Raw genomic sequence first — 15,956 nt, forward strand, 5'->3', positions numbered from 1 at the left:
AAATATTTAATAAAAAGTACATGAGCAAAGAAAGATATTTCTGATTAAAACGAGATTTTCTTTTCAATTTAAATCATTGAAAGTCTTTACAAATATTTGTTTTATTTATTTTTATTTTTATTAAAAAAAGCCAAACTACAGACATGTTTTTGTTAAAACAAAAAACTAAATGAAGATTTTTTTGCTATAAAACAATTTATTTTTAAAGTCTATATATATATATATATATATATATATATATATATATATATTTCACCGACTACGAGCATTTATTGCAAATGTGAAAAAAGATATGAGATAAATGCAAAGTCATCGATTAGGAAAAGGAAGAGTGAGTGGAGGTTGCAGAAATGGCAGAAATACCAGGCGAAACAACAAGAGAGAGAATCTGACACATGTTAAAGAAGAAGGTTGTGGACCAGCATTCTCACACACACGCACTTTAATTCTCTTCAACAACAAAAAAGAAAAAAGAAAAAAAGAAGTTATAGCTCTTTGTTCTTCTCCCTCGTTGATTATCATAGGTTAAAACCTTCTTTAAGATCTTTTTTAATCAGGTTTTACTTAATCTGCTACCCACAAAACCCGAAACCCCTTTTTTTTCCCTGGTCTTGCAGGAAGATTCCAGGCAAGGCAAAGCAAATGTCAAGTCAAGACAGCACCTTTTTTCTCCTCTCTTTATTGCTGCTCTCCACATACAAATGGTCATTTGGGGTGGTTTAGGGTTTTGCAGAGAATATAATGGGGGTGCAGAGAGAGAGAGAGAGAGTGAGAGAGAAGAACAGAAGATAAACAAGAAATTAAGAAAACAAAAGAGTGGGGAGAGGCAATAATTAGGAGATGGACCAGTGTGCAGGCTGTGAGAGAGAACTAACATGACCTTGTCGGTTGTTTAGCAAGAGTCCCACTGTCTCTCTCTCTCTCTCTCTCTCTGTTTTCAGTCCCTAATTGTCATAACTGTTTTTTTAGTACAAAACCCACGAACCAACCTAACCTGTTCCTTGGATCGATGGGTTTCATGGGTTTGGATAGGGTGTTAGGAAACACAACTCTCCTAGGCACCTTTGTTTCTCTTTTCGCATAAAAATTTAAAATCTTAACATCTTTTTTATATCTCTACATCTATCACTCTCTCTTACATATAGTGTGAACTTCTGGTGGTGCAGTTACAGCTTCCTTACTTCGAGTTTACAGTTTCTAATTGATCAAGGTATGTCCTGGTTTGTATGGGCCCGTGGTACTGTACTAGATAGACGGTGATCTCGTGGTTTTGTCTTTATATATATATATATATATATATATATATATATATAATGTCCTGTTTGAGTTTCAAAATCTCTCTACTTTGTTTTCTTGTGCTTGTATTAATCTCTTCTCTAAGTCATCTAATCATCAGTATATCTACTGCTCAATCCCTTCCTTACGTCTTTAAGAACAGGAGCTGAAATTAGTGAAATGGGTTGGTGAGTTTTGCACCTATCAACGTCAAAATCAGAAGAAGAGAGGAGTGATAATCTTACTGCAGTGTTCCCTGGTGATTAGCTCTTTTATCAAGTTTATTTCGTCGGATTAGATGGGCTAGCTGAATTAGGGTTGAAAAGGATCACAGGAAGATCCATGGTTTGGAGAGAGATCAGCTGGAAGCTAATTATCTGTGCTTCAAGAAGATACATATGTTAAGGCAAGGCAGTTTGAGATCCAGATTTAAATCAAGAGTTTAGAAAGCAATTAAGTTACATGGAATGGAACTAAGAGGCCAAGATAAGGGAATAGTGATGCCAAGGTCCTTGAACTACAATCCACCAGATAATAGAGATTCCTCCTCGAAAGTCCCTAATTCTGCTCCTGCAAGAAGAGATCATCATCATGCTGCTACAGTACTACCTCATGCCCTTGGGCACCAATCTCTTTATCAACAACAACAACAACAAGAAGCTCAGAAACCCACAAGAGATCTTGACCTAACACCAGATCCAGTTCAAGCTACAACCCCAATTGCAACTACAGGTGCAATAAACACAGCACAAACTTCAAGTAGATCACTTTCAAGATCACCACCACCAACACCAGCATCTTCGGCATCAACAAGATATAGAGAATGTTTGAAGAATCATGCGGCGAGCATGGGAAGACATGTTTTGGACGGATGTGGAGAATTCATGCCCGGCGGTGAGGAGGGTACCCTAGAATCCTTCAAATGCGCAGCTTGTGAATGTCACAGGAACTTCCACAGAAGAGAGATTGATGGAGAGCCGCAATGTGTAGCCAATAGTACCCTCTACAAAATCAACAATGGCCAAAGAAATATACTACCGCCTCAACACCTTGTTACTTCATGTGCTCCACGACAACCTTTTCCTCATCAGCATCACAGATACCATCATGGCACATTGAGTGCTTACACCAGTCCAATTGCGCCGATGATAATGAGCTTCGGCCGCGGCGATGGAGGCGGGGCTGCTGCGGAATCATCAAGTGAGGATCTCAATATGTATCAATCAAATTTGCAAGGGCAAGCATCAGTGCAGCCATCGATGTCGAGGAAGAGGTTCAGGACAAAGTTCAGCCAAGATCAGAAGGACAAGATGACGGAATTTGCTGAGAAGTTGGGATGGAGGATCCAAAAGCAAGATGAGCAAGAGGTGCAGCAGTTTTGCTCTCAAGTGGGTGTAAAGAGAAAAGTTTTCAAGGTTTGGATGCATAACAATAAACAAGCCATGAAGAAGAAGCAAGTGTAAGAGAAATCAAAACCCTTGAAAATCAATACTACTATTGTTATCAATTAGGAGATGAAGGTAAATCTAGCTAGACAATAATTAGATAAGTGTGAATAACCAAAAAGAGAGGAGAAGATAGCTTAGCACTCACTACTATTTTTTCTCAAGTTTCAAGTAATACTCCTGCTTGTTAACATCGATCAACTTGTATTCTTCTCAATCTTAGACAATCTAATGATCAGTACTGGTCGCAAATACTTCGAAAAACATAAACGGTAAGCAAACCCTATCATAATTCTTAAAGTGCAACAACATATTTGAAGTTCTTCTTTTCATCACTGGCTAAAGGGGAAAGGGAAAAAAACAAGATGGAACATCTTTAATTTGGGCTTCGTCATGAACATGGAATGCATGCTTCATACTTCCATGTATGTCTCCTCTTTCCCTTTTTCTTTTTCTTTCTTCGGGTGCTTAAAATTGTTACTATGTGCTTACCACTATTCCATATGGCCCCCCAAAATTAGATTCTTTGAACCTTCCTACAAAATGATAAGGTACATTCGAAAGCCGGAGCAAACGGGATACCAATGATTTTATGGCGCACGAAAATGAAGTGACTAGCTGGCCATTCTACTCCCCAAGGCTTTGGTGTCTTTTTAAAAAAAAAAAATTAATTCTCATATGCCATTTTCACACCCCACATTTATTTTTGCTTGATATTCGTGTCTGTGTATTGATTTTGTCTTTAATGCGTTTATATCATGGATTGAGACTCATCAAACAATATATACAGTACCGCATACATTGATGAATTGAAGAAGACATCCTAATTTCCTTCCGATGATTATCCAAAAAAATTGAAGAAGACATCCCTTATTAATGGAGTGCTCTAGAAGAAATGACCTAATGAGAGAAAAAAAGCAAACGAAGTTGGAATAAATCCATGCATATGGAGTCGGCGTCACGGTTCCATGTAAATCAAGGAGGAGTTACACCTCTTCAAAGGAGTTCTTGCTCAGCAAAAAGAAGAAAGCCAGGAGTTATAAGAATGTTTAGGGTTGGGTTCAAATTAAATGGTGTGCCCATGGGAGAAATCCATATGATGTTTGAATAAGTTCTCATGTATTCACAAGTAGTGCCAAGCATGAAGTACGAAAACACAAGACACGATCTCCCATGATCCAAGAGAAAGTAATGAATGGCATTGAAATTCGGAAAAAGAAGAAGGAATGAGACTGCGAAATTAGCCTCCAATGAAAGGAAGGATTCCTAACAGGACGTGAATTCTAGGGAATTAGCCTCCAAGAATGGAAGGTAAATTGCAGGGATCATGAGGTGAAAGTAGACAGTTTGTGCTCCCCATTGTAAACAATATTTTCCCCATATTCCTACTCTTGTTCGTGTTTCCATTCTACTTCTAAATTTTGACAGTCTGGAGTCCTATTATCCAATGCATTACACACATCATTTACAAACCAAGTACTGATCTCGCAAAGAGAATGAGAAATTAAACACAAGCTGGTGTTTTATTTAGAATTTTAGATTGTAAAGAGGCCTAATAAGAAAAAGAAAAAAATGAACGTACTACATAAAATTTATTGGATGCTATCTCGTACATGTTATGAGAAAAAAGAAAAAGAAACTAATTAAAGAGCTATGACTCACAGACGAAGATACTGTGCCGAAACTGGTGAAGTCCTCTCAAAGATCAGCAGTCTCCTTTCTCATCTTATATATCTCCAAGATCACCAGTTGCCTTTGACAGCGTCTCCTTGGCAGCTTCATAGTTGGCCTTGGCCTGATCAGTCATTGTGTCTTTGGCTGACACATATGCCTCCTCCATCTTGTTCTTAGTTTCATCAAAAGCATCTCTCTCACCATCTCCTCCAAACCCCATTGCTCCTGCCGCCACTTCCTTGGCCTTGCTAGCCTTCTCTGAGGCTATATTTGAAGTTCTGTAGATCTCCTCTTTAGCTACATCATAGGCATCGGTTACTTTCTCGTGTCCGTACCACATTGCTTCCGAGATTGTGTCCTTCACATCACCTGTCTTGTTTGAAGCCATATTTGAGTCCGCTTTCGCATACTTCTTAACTTCATCATAAGTATCCGCAGCTCGGTCTCTTCCATATCTCATTGCTCCTGAAACGGCCTCATTGGCATCACTAGCCCAATCTGATGCAATATTTGAAGCCTCGTTAAAGGCATCAGCAGCTCTATTTTTTCCGTAATCCACTGATTCCCCCACTCTTTCTTTAGCATCATAAGCCTCATCTGTGACTGTGTTCATTTTCTGGCTAGCATCACCATAGGCATTTGCTGCTTTATCTTTTCCATATCCTAAAGCTCCACCAATCGTGTCCTCCATATTGTTTGCTCCATCTGAAACCTTGTCTTTAACAATGTTCCACTTCTGATTAGCTTCATCATAGGCACCCTCAATTTTACCCCCTCCATATTCCATTGCTCCTGCCAATGTTTCCCTGGCATCACTAGCTTTAATATTGGACGCCATTTGCTTGGCTTGATCGGCTTTCTCTGAAGCAAAGTCCCTCATGTCACCCGCCTTCCCATAGGTCATGTCTGCTGCCTCACCAGCCTTTTGAGAGGCATACCTTGAAGTTTCTGAAAAAAAGATCGAAGGGGAATCAGCAAGGGGCAAACAAATTCTTGTTTGAAGATTAGCCAAGTTTTGGATTGGCATACAAGAGCAATAGTTACCAGATGTAACAGAATTCATAGTATCTGTGGTCTTTGAGGCAGCATCTCCAGCTCTATCCATTATATTTTGAGCTCCCTCTCTTGCATTTTCTTGATTGAATCCAAATCCACTGTTAATACCATTAGAACATTAGTGTGGAAAATTAACAAAGTATAATTAATGATTCTATAACATTCAAACAAGCCATGTTCTTTGATCCTCTACTGGGGCTGCCAAGCACAAGAGGAATAAAAAAGGAGTGGACCATGAGCTATAATAAATATTTAGCCAAACATGCTTGCCAAGAGTAGGCAAATTTTCATTAACTTGAAACCTTTTTTAGTGAACCTTTTTTTTCTTTTTAATTAATTTTCTCTCTTTCTTTATTCTTACAATTGAGATATGAGTAGATATTGGTCATGAAACTATGAAATTAAATCAATAATTTTTGTTAATTGAATTGTTGACATATATAGAATCATTGTATTTGTTCAATATTTACATTAATTTATCATGCCTATAACTGTTTATAGTTTTAGATGGAAAATGAAGATAGATACCATAATCCATGAGAAATTAATGACTACAAAAATACAAAGAATAATGATAGAGGTACTTGATTTTTTTACTAAATTTTGTTACTAGATAATTTTATTAATCACTCAACATCATAATTATAATTGTCTCATTAAATATAATAATTACATTTCACTTTGTAAAAAAATTTGTAGCCCTAGCATTACCCAAACAATAATTGTCAAAAATTACACTCATTTATCTAAATTTCAATACAATACAAGAAATCACCTTTTAAATTATTTTAATAAAATTTTAATAATAGGTTATTTGTAATCCATTTTGTATAATTAAATTTAATTAATAAATTTATTTATTTTATTTTTTATATTACCTTCATCACATCATCACCGTATCTTACTTTATTTAAAAATCTAGATAGATAAATGAGTATTTTAAAAGAGTTAGTTTTAACATTAAATTTTATTTTTTGAAATTGTGGATTAAAGAATTAAATTATGTTTGAAATTCAATTCCTTATTCTCTATATTTTCATGTTTCCAAATATAAAATTTTATTAAAAAATTTCTAAATTAAATTTAATTTAAAGAGTTCAAATATACACAACAACTCTCTATTCCATTGCCATTTGTATCTCATTGAAAATTAGCATAGAATTCCTTATTTACATTTCAATCAACATGAAAAATGACATCAACTTTCAATAATTAATACTAGATCTAAAACAAATAAATTAATGTCATTGAAAAAACAAAAACAAAAACAAAAGCATTTACAAGAGTTGCTAAAATTGTTAGATAAAGAGATTGAGGAAGAAATGAATGGAAAATTAGATTGATTACTCGGTGACCTCTTGAGACGCCCAATCAGTCCAAGCCTTTGCTTTCTCCTCGGCGTCTTGCATGGTTTCTGCCGCGCCATGCTTCATCTCTTCAGCCTTGATCCTTGCATCTTCCGCTGCCAAATTCACGCTTTCCTTCGTATTCCCCACCAAATCCTCAGTAGTATAACTAGTACTCCAGCACAAAGACACCTCCATCCATAGCACCATCACCATGATAATCACCGCAACTCTCTTCTCCATATCTCCTTCTCTTTTTCTTCCACAACAGAAGTGTTTTTAAACTTTTGTATGTCACAAACTACCAAAACCCAAGTTGGAATTCAAGCAAAAAATTCAAGATCGTACAATGTAACTGTGCTGTTGGTCATTCTTTATGTGAATTATGGAGGTCTAATTAAAGTAAGATGGTAGTTACGGAGAAACTGTTGGTGTCGAAACGTGGCAGCAAAGGGAGTGCGTGTCGTGAGTAGGGGACAATTCTTCCTGCTATGATGCCATGTGTTCTTTAAGACAGGTTACAGTTGGCCACCGTTTATGCAACCTGGTTTTTTATTCTTTTATCTATTTTTTATTTGCCTTTTTGCATGCAATTTTTGTGGTAAGCTCCAAACTGAATTTTTCTACGAGTGAGTCTTGCTCCTTCAAAAAAGTAAAAGGGGATCCCTGGTCCTCGCTGCCCGGAGCATGGGGACAACGAACGGTCTAAAAAAAGCTGGGACATTGGCTGTTTTTTGAGTTTGCTCCACGTGTAATTATCAACCTTTGGCTTCTATTTGTTGTACTTTCGACCGTGCAATATTTGTGATGGTAATCTTCCATCATTCTTTCTTATTTATGTTGTAGTTCTTCTTTTCTCTAAATCTTCAGCCACCTATCATCGTAACAGGAAGAGCCTGAAACATCTTTCTATGTGTGACGAGACTTGAGAGTCAGCCATTCGAGGGAGTATCAGTTGCTCGAGTATCCAACATCTTTCAAATGTGTGATTCTCACCTCCTCAAAAATCAACACCATTATCAAGGTAAGGTTAATTTGAGATGAATTGGACAATTTAAACCATTTCAGACTTGGTTTTTCTACTTGGCAAACAATCACTAGTATAAATAATAAGACAGTAAAAGATTCTGAAAGAATTCTGATGTATCGACCAAGGGAAATGATATAAATAATATCTGGGGTATTAAAAGATTTAGAGGAACAAAATTCCCATTAAATATTTGGGATAAATAAGGTAAATAAATTCTGAAGAACGTATTCCCCAGCTAAACTGGGTGGTCACCTTCTGCTGCCAGTTTTAGCCGCTGGTGATGCTCCGCAACCTTGTAATCTACAATCTCCCTAAATAGCTGTGAATCCAATACACAATCACAATCAGGGCGTCCATAGACAGCTGCTTGGACACCAGCCATGAGTTTCGCTATCTCACGACCAGAGAACCCTTCTGTTTTCTTAGCAGCCTCTCGGATCACATCTTCAGAGATATCTTTTATGGTTATTTTTTGTGTCTTCTTCTTGAACAAAGATCCCTTACTGGACCCACTGTCCCCTTCATTAGAAAGGTAGTTCCTCAAATACAGGTTGAGCAGTTCAAAACGCTCCTCCTCTCCAGGTAGCGGGAACTCAATCACTTCGTCGATACGGTCAGTAACAGCACTATCAAGATCACCTGGCCTGTTTGTGGCAAGGACAAGAACTATGTCCCTTGATTGATCCCCAGTTCGGAAGAGCAATGCATTTAGAGCACTTCGCTGAGCTTCACTCATATGTGTACTGTTACGCCTGAGTTAGATCAATAATAGCACTATCAGCCTGATTACCAAAAATTAACTTGAAACCAAAAAGGCAAAGCAAAAATCTAAATTCTGCATCCCACAAGAAGAAATAGCATTGTTCCGAACTATTTCAGCAAATTCAACATGCTTTAGAAAACCAAATATTATTTTGATATTTGTTTCAAAAGGGTGAAATGATTGCAAGTGCAAGTCAAACTCAGAGTGCCACGAAACCTTTATCATGCATCACATTATCTCTACATGCAAGATTACACACCATCTATAAACAAGAGTATCACTTTATTTCAATAAAGAACCTGCAATATGCAAATATACCTAGAACTTAATGCACCAAGATGAGGTTAACTTACTCGCTTAGGAAAGCATCTGCCTCATCAATGAAAAGCAGTAAGCCTTTCTTTGACTTCTTAGCCCAATCAAATATCTCATGGATTTTAGTAACAGCTTCTGCACCCAGAGGTGCAACATCTCCTCCTGTCATCATGGCATAATCCAAACCCTGTGCAAGAAGATCAGAGATTAAAGAGTGACAAGAAAATTTGGAAACAGAAGTTTGCCAAAAAAAAAAACAATAACGAAACGATGAACAGAAAAGGAAACAGAGGTGCTTCAAAGCCTAGAGACCTGCTCCCTGAAAATATAAACCTGAAACTAGTGCCATGAGGGATAAGATCCTAGCAAAGCATGTCTTATGGTTTTTTTTGTATCTAAAAAGTCCAATGATCAAGTAGATTTGAGCCAAGCATCCTATTCACAATATGCATATTTCAGAATGTTCTTTATATCCTTTCTCCAGTTTCAATCTGTTAACTGGATGAAGAAATCACTCAATTCAGCATCTGAACACATATTAGTATGAATTATATGGTTTCTACACAAAAATGGTTCCTCAACAATTTAAAGTATCCCGGAGATTACACATCCACCAATCGGGGACCAGAAACCAACAGATCACTTATAAAAAGTAAATAGCTAATTGTGGTTATAAAAGCAAATGGAAGAAAGCAATGAGTTAAAGCCATACCGATTTTCTAGCTATCTCCCTTGCAACCATAGTTTTACCAGTGCCAGGAGGTCCATAAAACATCATATTGCGAAAGGGTGCCTGGTGAGTTTTGGTGTTTGCCGTAGCTCTTGCAAGGTGCTCTATTCTCCTATGCAATGATGGATGGAGGATAATGTTTCTGAAACCATTCTTACTTTCCAAAGGAGATGCTGTCCCGGCTGCTGTACTGTATTTCATAGCTTTATTTTTCGCTTGAGATATTACCCTAGAAAAAGGCAATCTAGACATGGATGATTCTCGGATCAGAGAGGGTTGCCCCAATATCCTGTTGATATAACCCCATATAACTCTAGAACCTTCTCTGTAGAAACAATACAGACAACCAGGGCATTGTTAGATGGAGTATCTGACAGAATTGACCTATCAATTCAGCCATGTCCTTAACAGAATTATGTCAGTAATCAATGTATAGAAGACCCCAATAAATAAATTCAGCTTTAGAGACACATTTCAAGAAGTGCCTGCAACAAAGTGGAAAATGATTAGCATCATGGCATGTTGCAGGGTGGTAGTGGTGAGGGTGATGTTGAGATGAACTTGGAGAGGAGAGTGATCGTGTGGTGGTAGGAAGTGATATTCCTGTGATCATTTTATATATCCTATTCCTATCTACTTTCCAACATGCCTTGAGTTTAATTAGCATCCTCCAAAGAAACCCAAATAGCACTCTTGTGTCAAATGAAGCTCTTAGCTCCGGACACAGTCCAAAGCATCATGCCTTTTTAAGAAGAAACACAGCAAAAAACTTCCAAGAGTATATTCTTACTAAGTGAATGAAAACAGAGCAGATGCAGAGAAAAAGGCATTATAGAAACCTAGTTGTGTAAATTCCTGCAGCCAATGCAGTAGCTCCTCCAACAGTCATAATCAACTTATTTCGATCAGTTAATAAAGTCCTGAAACCACCTGTAGAAGCAATTTATATCCAAAAATTAAATACCATCCAACAAACATGCCAAGATTTTTAAGTTACAAGAATGCATTAAACTAAAGCAAGAGGCAAGAGCAATATCACAATATAACATCCATTTCAGCTGTTTTAAGGAAAACCCTGTGATTCATCTGTGGTTTTGTAAACTTTTGAACAAGTATCTAACTCCACACGTGACCAACCATTTTTCATCCAGTGTATGTACTTATTTTCATCAGATCAGCCCTATAACTGAGACAACCATGAGTTGAGAAACATGCTAACCAGCAGTTTACCTTCAATGTGACTGAAGGTTGTATTAATTGCAGCAAGCCATTTTTCTCTTTCGCCATTTATCCGTTCAACTAGCATTCGTCTGTTATGTTCCTCCGTCAATTTCGCCTCATGGGCCCGACCTTCAGCCTCAGCCATGGCTTTAACTCGTATTGTTTCCCGTTCTATTTCGGCTCTCTCTTTCTCAGTCTGACGTTGTTGAGCCTGGATCTGCTCCTCGGTAGTCCGTCTTGCTTGTTCTTTTCGTATGGAAGACTCCTCTTGCATCTTAACCAATTCAACATTATGTCGCTTCTGAGCTTCATGATCTGTCTGCAAACATGACAACAAGCAAATAGTAAATGTACCTTGCTTTGGAAGTAATAAGTTAGCTAACTATTTCAAACTGACCGAAACAAATGAATTTAAGTAAATAGTTAATTTCAGTTAGTTCAAGAAAATATAAAAGAAATTTAAACGAGTGAGCTACACTATCTAAACTTGCTTGTGTCCTTGACTGATTTTTCCCAAACAAGAACATACAAGTCAGATCCGCAGCAATTCGGTGACATTAACTTCCCAGGCAAGGATTTTTTTCATATATCAACTGAAAATGCAAGAAACTTTTAAATGAAATCCCAAAACTTTCTTTGAACTAAGAATGAGAGGCTATCCCAACCTGCATTCTTTTTCTCGCCAATTCATCCTCGTAACGCAACATTTGTGCCTTCGCCTGTGCTTGCTGCTGAATCAGATTTCTTTGTTCTTCGTGCAATTTTCGCTGCCTGTCCTGCCAATACATAAACTCACAGCATAAGCCAAACTGGCAACAAATTTCCACATTATACCATACCCTTTTGGTAACAAAACAATAACCCTTGCTAACAATTAACACCAGAGACGTATTTAGATCTAAGCAAAAACCAAGAGACAAAAAACATAATCCCCTTTAACACATCAATCCATCACCACATAAATTGCAACACAGACACATTAAAAAGGAACCCAATAAGTACAGCAAACATCGAAAACACATGCGTGCAAGATAATTTATCACTTACAATATCAATTTGAGCTTGAATTACTTCATAATGAGATTTCTCCGCTGCCACTTCCGCCAATCGTGACTGCTCTTGCTTCCTCATAACATCAAACACCTAAAAAAGCACAAACATCATAAAAACCCACCTCAGCAATTCAAAAATCACTAAAAAAACAGTCTAAGGTTTCTAAATTTCAATTTAACAAATTAATTAACTCTAAACTAAAAACAAAATCATTTCAACTCCCCAAATTTAAAAACAATGAATAAAAATTTGAAATTGAAATTGGATAAAAATCAAAACCTGTTTAGCGTGTGGAGAGCTATTGATTTCACGAAGAGCTTTAGCTCCTCTCTCTAAAGCCTCCGGGTCAAAACCCGCCCCTTTCGTTTCTTCAGGTTCGGGTTTTGCATCGGATTTCGGGTTCGCAGTTTGATCCTCTTCTTGCTGCTGTTGCTGTTTCTGTGAAGGAGAGGATGAGAAAGGATTGAAGCGAAATGAGGAGTCGGCATACGCACGGCTTTGAAATGTCGAGACTGCCGCCGCCGCCGCCGCGACAGCCGCGACAGATAATCTGGAAGCGGACATGAGTAAAAGGGAGAAGTTGAATTAGGGATTGATTTGATGGATTGGATGAGAGTTCATGTGGGTTCTTTAGGGGTTTTAGGGTTAGCTAGGGTTTAAAGGAACACGTCTGGTTATTTGCTGCTAGGGAAAGGAGGAGGGTTTAAGGAGGAATGCCTGCGTGGAGAGGAATCTAGTGATTGCGGTGCCAAAACGATGAAAGGGAGGGTCGTATCTTGTTTTAAAATCAGAAAATGAATTAAGATTACAATTTTACCATTATATATATATATATATATATATATATATATATATATATATATATATATATATATATAATGGTATGTTTAGGATTACTTGTCAAAAATAACTTTTGATTTTGAGTCATAATTTAAAATTTATTTTTTATAAAAAACTTGTAAGAGAAATATGTTAAAATAATTCATATTATAAGTATATTTGATTAAAATAACTCAAAAAATGTATATTTTTTAAAATGTAATATAAGTTAGAATTCATAAATTAAAACTTAAAAATTATAACTTTAATAGAAATTTTGACTTAACTTTATAACAAATTTAGTTAAAAAAAATGTAAAAGTTATACTAAACAAGATAAGTTAAAAAAATTTGCTTTTTCTTCCCGAATAAGTTTATATAATGATAAAATAATAAGTTTATACTTTATTATATTTCCTAAAATATTCTATCAATTCATTTAAAATTTATCGAATGATAAAATATTTTTTTGTCAAATTTATATTTGATCATTTATTATTATCTCAGTTATGTATAATTAGTTAAATTCTAACAAAATAATTTTGTTATGACACCAAGCCATTAACATTTGGTAATGTTGGGAATTGAATAATATTATTTTTAGGGGTAATACTTATTGAATTGCTATTGGACATTATATATGAGTTTCTTGGAAACATGGGTCAATTGATATTTTTAAAATATTTATTTATTTTTTTATTAAAATTAATTTTTATATATATTTTGAGTTGTTTTGATGTGCTGATCTTAAAAATAATTTTTTAAAAATAAAAAAAAAATATTATTTTGATATATTTCAGTATAAAAAATATTTTGAAAAACAATTACAAGCCTGGCTTATAAATTGCATATTTTTCGAGTAATTAATTAGTTTTACAAAATGTATTATAGCACGGTAACAAAACTTTGGAGTAATTAATTTATTATAGCACGATAATAATATTGGGATTGGGGATGGTTTACAGATTTAATCCTGACAATATGCCAATCGAATTGGGGGACAAAACCCTGTTTTTTTTTTTAAGAATAGGAATTCTTCAGAGTTCAAAATTTTAAATTAACAAAAAAATGAAAAAAGTTCAAAACTTTCAAAATGTTCCTGTTACTCCACGAACCAGGACGAAAGATCACGTTAATGGGTGTTCAATTTTCTTCAGTCTTCTTAATTTCGTTACTTTTCTTTCCTTCTTGATTTCCAGTTTTTCATGTACTTCTGTTGAACTCACTGTGTTCGACGATGCAATCTTATGATGTCCAATTGCGTTATTATACAACAGTGTTATGAATTAGCAATTAACTTGAGGAGGGGACTGCACTGTTTATGCAATCCTGTTTCGCTCCTGTTTCGACGATGCAATCTTATTTTGAATTGAATTTTATTATTTAGTATTTGCTTCTGCAATGCTTGTTTAGAGAATCAATCATCCAGTAAAGAGAAAGGATTGCAATGAAGTCATTGGTATTCAGAGTCTAAGCTGGACTTCTGAAGAGGGTAGGGCACTTGGCCTGTTACCATGTCCTGGTGCTTGGTTGTCAATATTATTGTTGTTCGTCCATTATATTTATAAGCTGTGACAGTTTGATTTGAAGCCATTAATGATTGGATTTCTTTAGCTAAATCCATGCTTTTGTATGTTTTAGGGGTCCATTTCTTTGGATTTTTTAGATAAAGTTTCGATAGCACGAGGTAAATGGTAATTCTTGGAGGGTTTCTTCATATTTCCTGCATAACGGGGGTTCTCTGCTCTTTCCTGCACTTTTCTGATGAACTTTGCTCATATAGGAAACTCATTACACTGATTTAATTCTACAAAGGAGGGTTACAACATATAGGATAAACTAATAACAGGAAAATATTAACTTGGTGGACAATGTGTCTTTTCCAACACTTTGTTTTGCAAATAGTAGTGGTGGACAAGTAGTGTATTCAACAACTTAAAACTAGTTTCTAAGCTGCATCTTGTAATTTGCTGTAGCTTTTGGTACCTTTTGAACCTGCAAGGAAGACCGTAGGGGGTGAGAAATCTTAGACCACAGAAAGCTCAAAATCCAAGTCATGGGTTTGGTTATATATAATGATAGTTCAGGTAATGAAGCAGTTAGAAGTTCCAGGCAGGTTGGAAAACCACTGAACATGAATAACGACAATGTGATGCATAATAAAGAATTGAAAGATCTGAATAAACGACTGGTTTTGCTTGGCAAGAGAATCCTTGATGAAAATAAAAAATGAAAGGCCAAAATCTTAGATCTCGAATGGAATTGTTTGAACCAGAAAGCTTAGGACTGCATGTTATGTAGGATTGGATCTCGAGTGGGCTATCTTTGGCTTGGAGACAGAATAAGAAGTTGAACAGATGGTGGTCAGGCATAGCCTTTTCAATTGTATATATGGTAAGCAGTTAGGTGAACTGGATGTTGGCCTAATGATCAGCTGGAAAAGTTGATGGACCACATAAATCTGACACTTTATGAGTTTTCCATCCTCACTTTCTTGGATTATTCATCCTCACTTTCTTGGATTATTCCGAGGTCCCATAATGCCAAGAATTTACTTTGATGGTTAGGCGAATGACGGTGCAGAATTTGATTGACCATTCCCATGGAATTTGTCCTGAAAGATCAGAAATCTACGTTGCCTGTATCCTGGCTTAAATGATGCTTTAATACTTGTATATGACATTAATCTTAAGAGCAACATTACAATGATGCTTGAAACAAGGAATACAAGCTGTGATGAGAGCATTACCTCGTGCTTGGTTACCAATGCCTTAGTTGCCATTTCCACTTGACCTGTAATTAGGGAATGGAACTCTGCCAGACTCGATTTCCCTGACATCCTTGATGAGAATCTCATAGTGCCTCTTCACTTCCTCTGCAGATTTCCCACCCACAGCTTTGGCAACATTATGCCAGCGGTCAGGGGTGTCCTTGTCATATAAAGCCAGGGCCTTTTCGAATAGTTTGTTTTGCTTAGGTGTCCAAGAGGTGAGAGAATTGGAAGACATCAGTGAAAAATTGTGCGCAGTCCTGAAACTACTGGAGGTAAAGGGTGTTGACAGGTTTTGGAGGATTGACTGGGAAAAAAGCGAGGAACTAGTTCAGAACCCTGACATGCTTGAACTCCACAAAAGAGAGAAAAGGGAAAAGATGGTCTGTTAAGTGGGGAGGAAGATGACTTAGAAGTAAAGGGATGGTATGGTGAAGGCATCACTGAGGGAGCTCCTTAT

At 36.4% G+C, this 15,956-nt stretch overlaps 4 protein-coding genes across 5 annotated transcripts; 1 reads left to right on the forward strand and 3 right to left on the reverse strand.

The window, feature by feature from the left end:
* The first annotated feature begins 328 nt into the window (after positions 1-328).
* LOC133672711 (zinc-finger homeodomain protein 6-like) lies at positions 329-2,915 on the forward strand. 2 transcript variants are annotated; one of them, XM_062093210.1, is made up of 2 exons: positions 329-1,210; positions 1,434-2,915. In XM_062093210.1, the coding sequence occupies exon 2, from the start codon at positions 1,743-1,745 to the stop codon at positions 2,736-2,738; it is 996 nt and encodes a 331-aa protein (XP_061949194.1). In that variant the 5' UTR covers positions 329-1,210; positions 1,434-1,742; the 3' UTR covers positions 2,739-2,915. The 2 variants fall into 2 exon arrangements, with proteins under 2 accessions (XP_061949194.1, XP_061949195.1); XM_062093211.1 differs by having other exon boundaries at positions 1,439-2,915.
* Positions 2,916-4,217: 1,302 nt separating this feature from the next.
* On the reverse strand, positions 4,218-7,393 carry LOC133672710 (late embryogenesis abundant protein D-29). The gene is made up of 3 exons (XM_062093208.1): positions 6,798-7,393; positions 5,439-5,548; positions 4,218-5,342 (listed from the first exon to the last, which is right to left on the reverse strand). Exons 1-3 carry the CDS (start codon positions 7,037-7,039, stop codon positions 4,447-4,449), a joined length of 1,248 nt encoding a protein of 415 aa, XP_061949192.1. The 5' UTR covers positions 7,040-7,393; the 3' UTR covers positions 4,218-4,446.
* A 547-nt stretch (positions 7,394-7,940) lies between these two features.
* Positions 7,941-12,697, reverse strand: LOC133673444 (uncharacterized). Its single transcript, XM_062094251.1, has 8 exons — positions 12,188-12,697; positions 11,903-11,998; positions 11,521-11,631; positions 10,865-11,174; positions 10,474-10,564; positions 9,617-9,959; positions 8,943-9,091; positions 7,941-8,578 (listed from the first exon to the last, which is right to left on the reverse strand). Exons 1-8 carry the CDS (start codon positions 12,470-12,472, stop codon positions 8,062-8,064), a joined length of 1,902 nt encoding a protein of 633 aa, XP_061950235.1. The 5' UTR covers positions 12,473-12,697; the 3' UTR covers positions 7,941-8,061.
* A 1,807-nt stretch (positions 12,698-14,504) lies between these two features.
* Positions 14,505-15,956, reverse strand: LOC133672419 (protein RADIALIS-like 3). Its single transcript, XM_062092826.1, has 2 exons — positions 15,476-15,956; positions 14,505-14,721 (listed from the first exon to the last, which is right to left on the reverse strand). The coding sequence occupies exon 1, from the start codon at positions 15,732-15,734 to the stop codon at positions 15,498-15,500; it is 237 nt and encodes a 78-aa protein (XP_061948810.1). The 5' UTR covers positions 15,735-15,956; the 3' UTR covers positions 14,505-14,721; positions 15,476-15,497.

This window comes from Populus nigra, chromosome 14, assembly GCF_951802175.1.
Source record: "Populus nigra chromosome 14, ddPopNigr1.1, whole genome shotgun sequence".
Classification (NCBI taxonomy): Eukaryota; Viridiplantae; Streptophyta; class Magnoliopsida; order Malpighiales; family Salicaceae; genus Populus; species Populus nigra.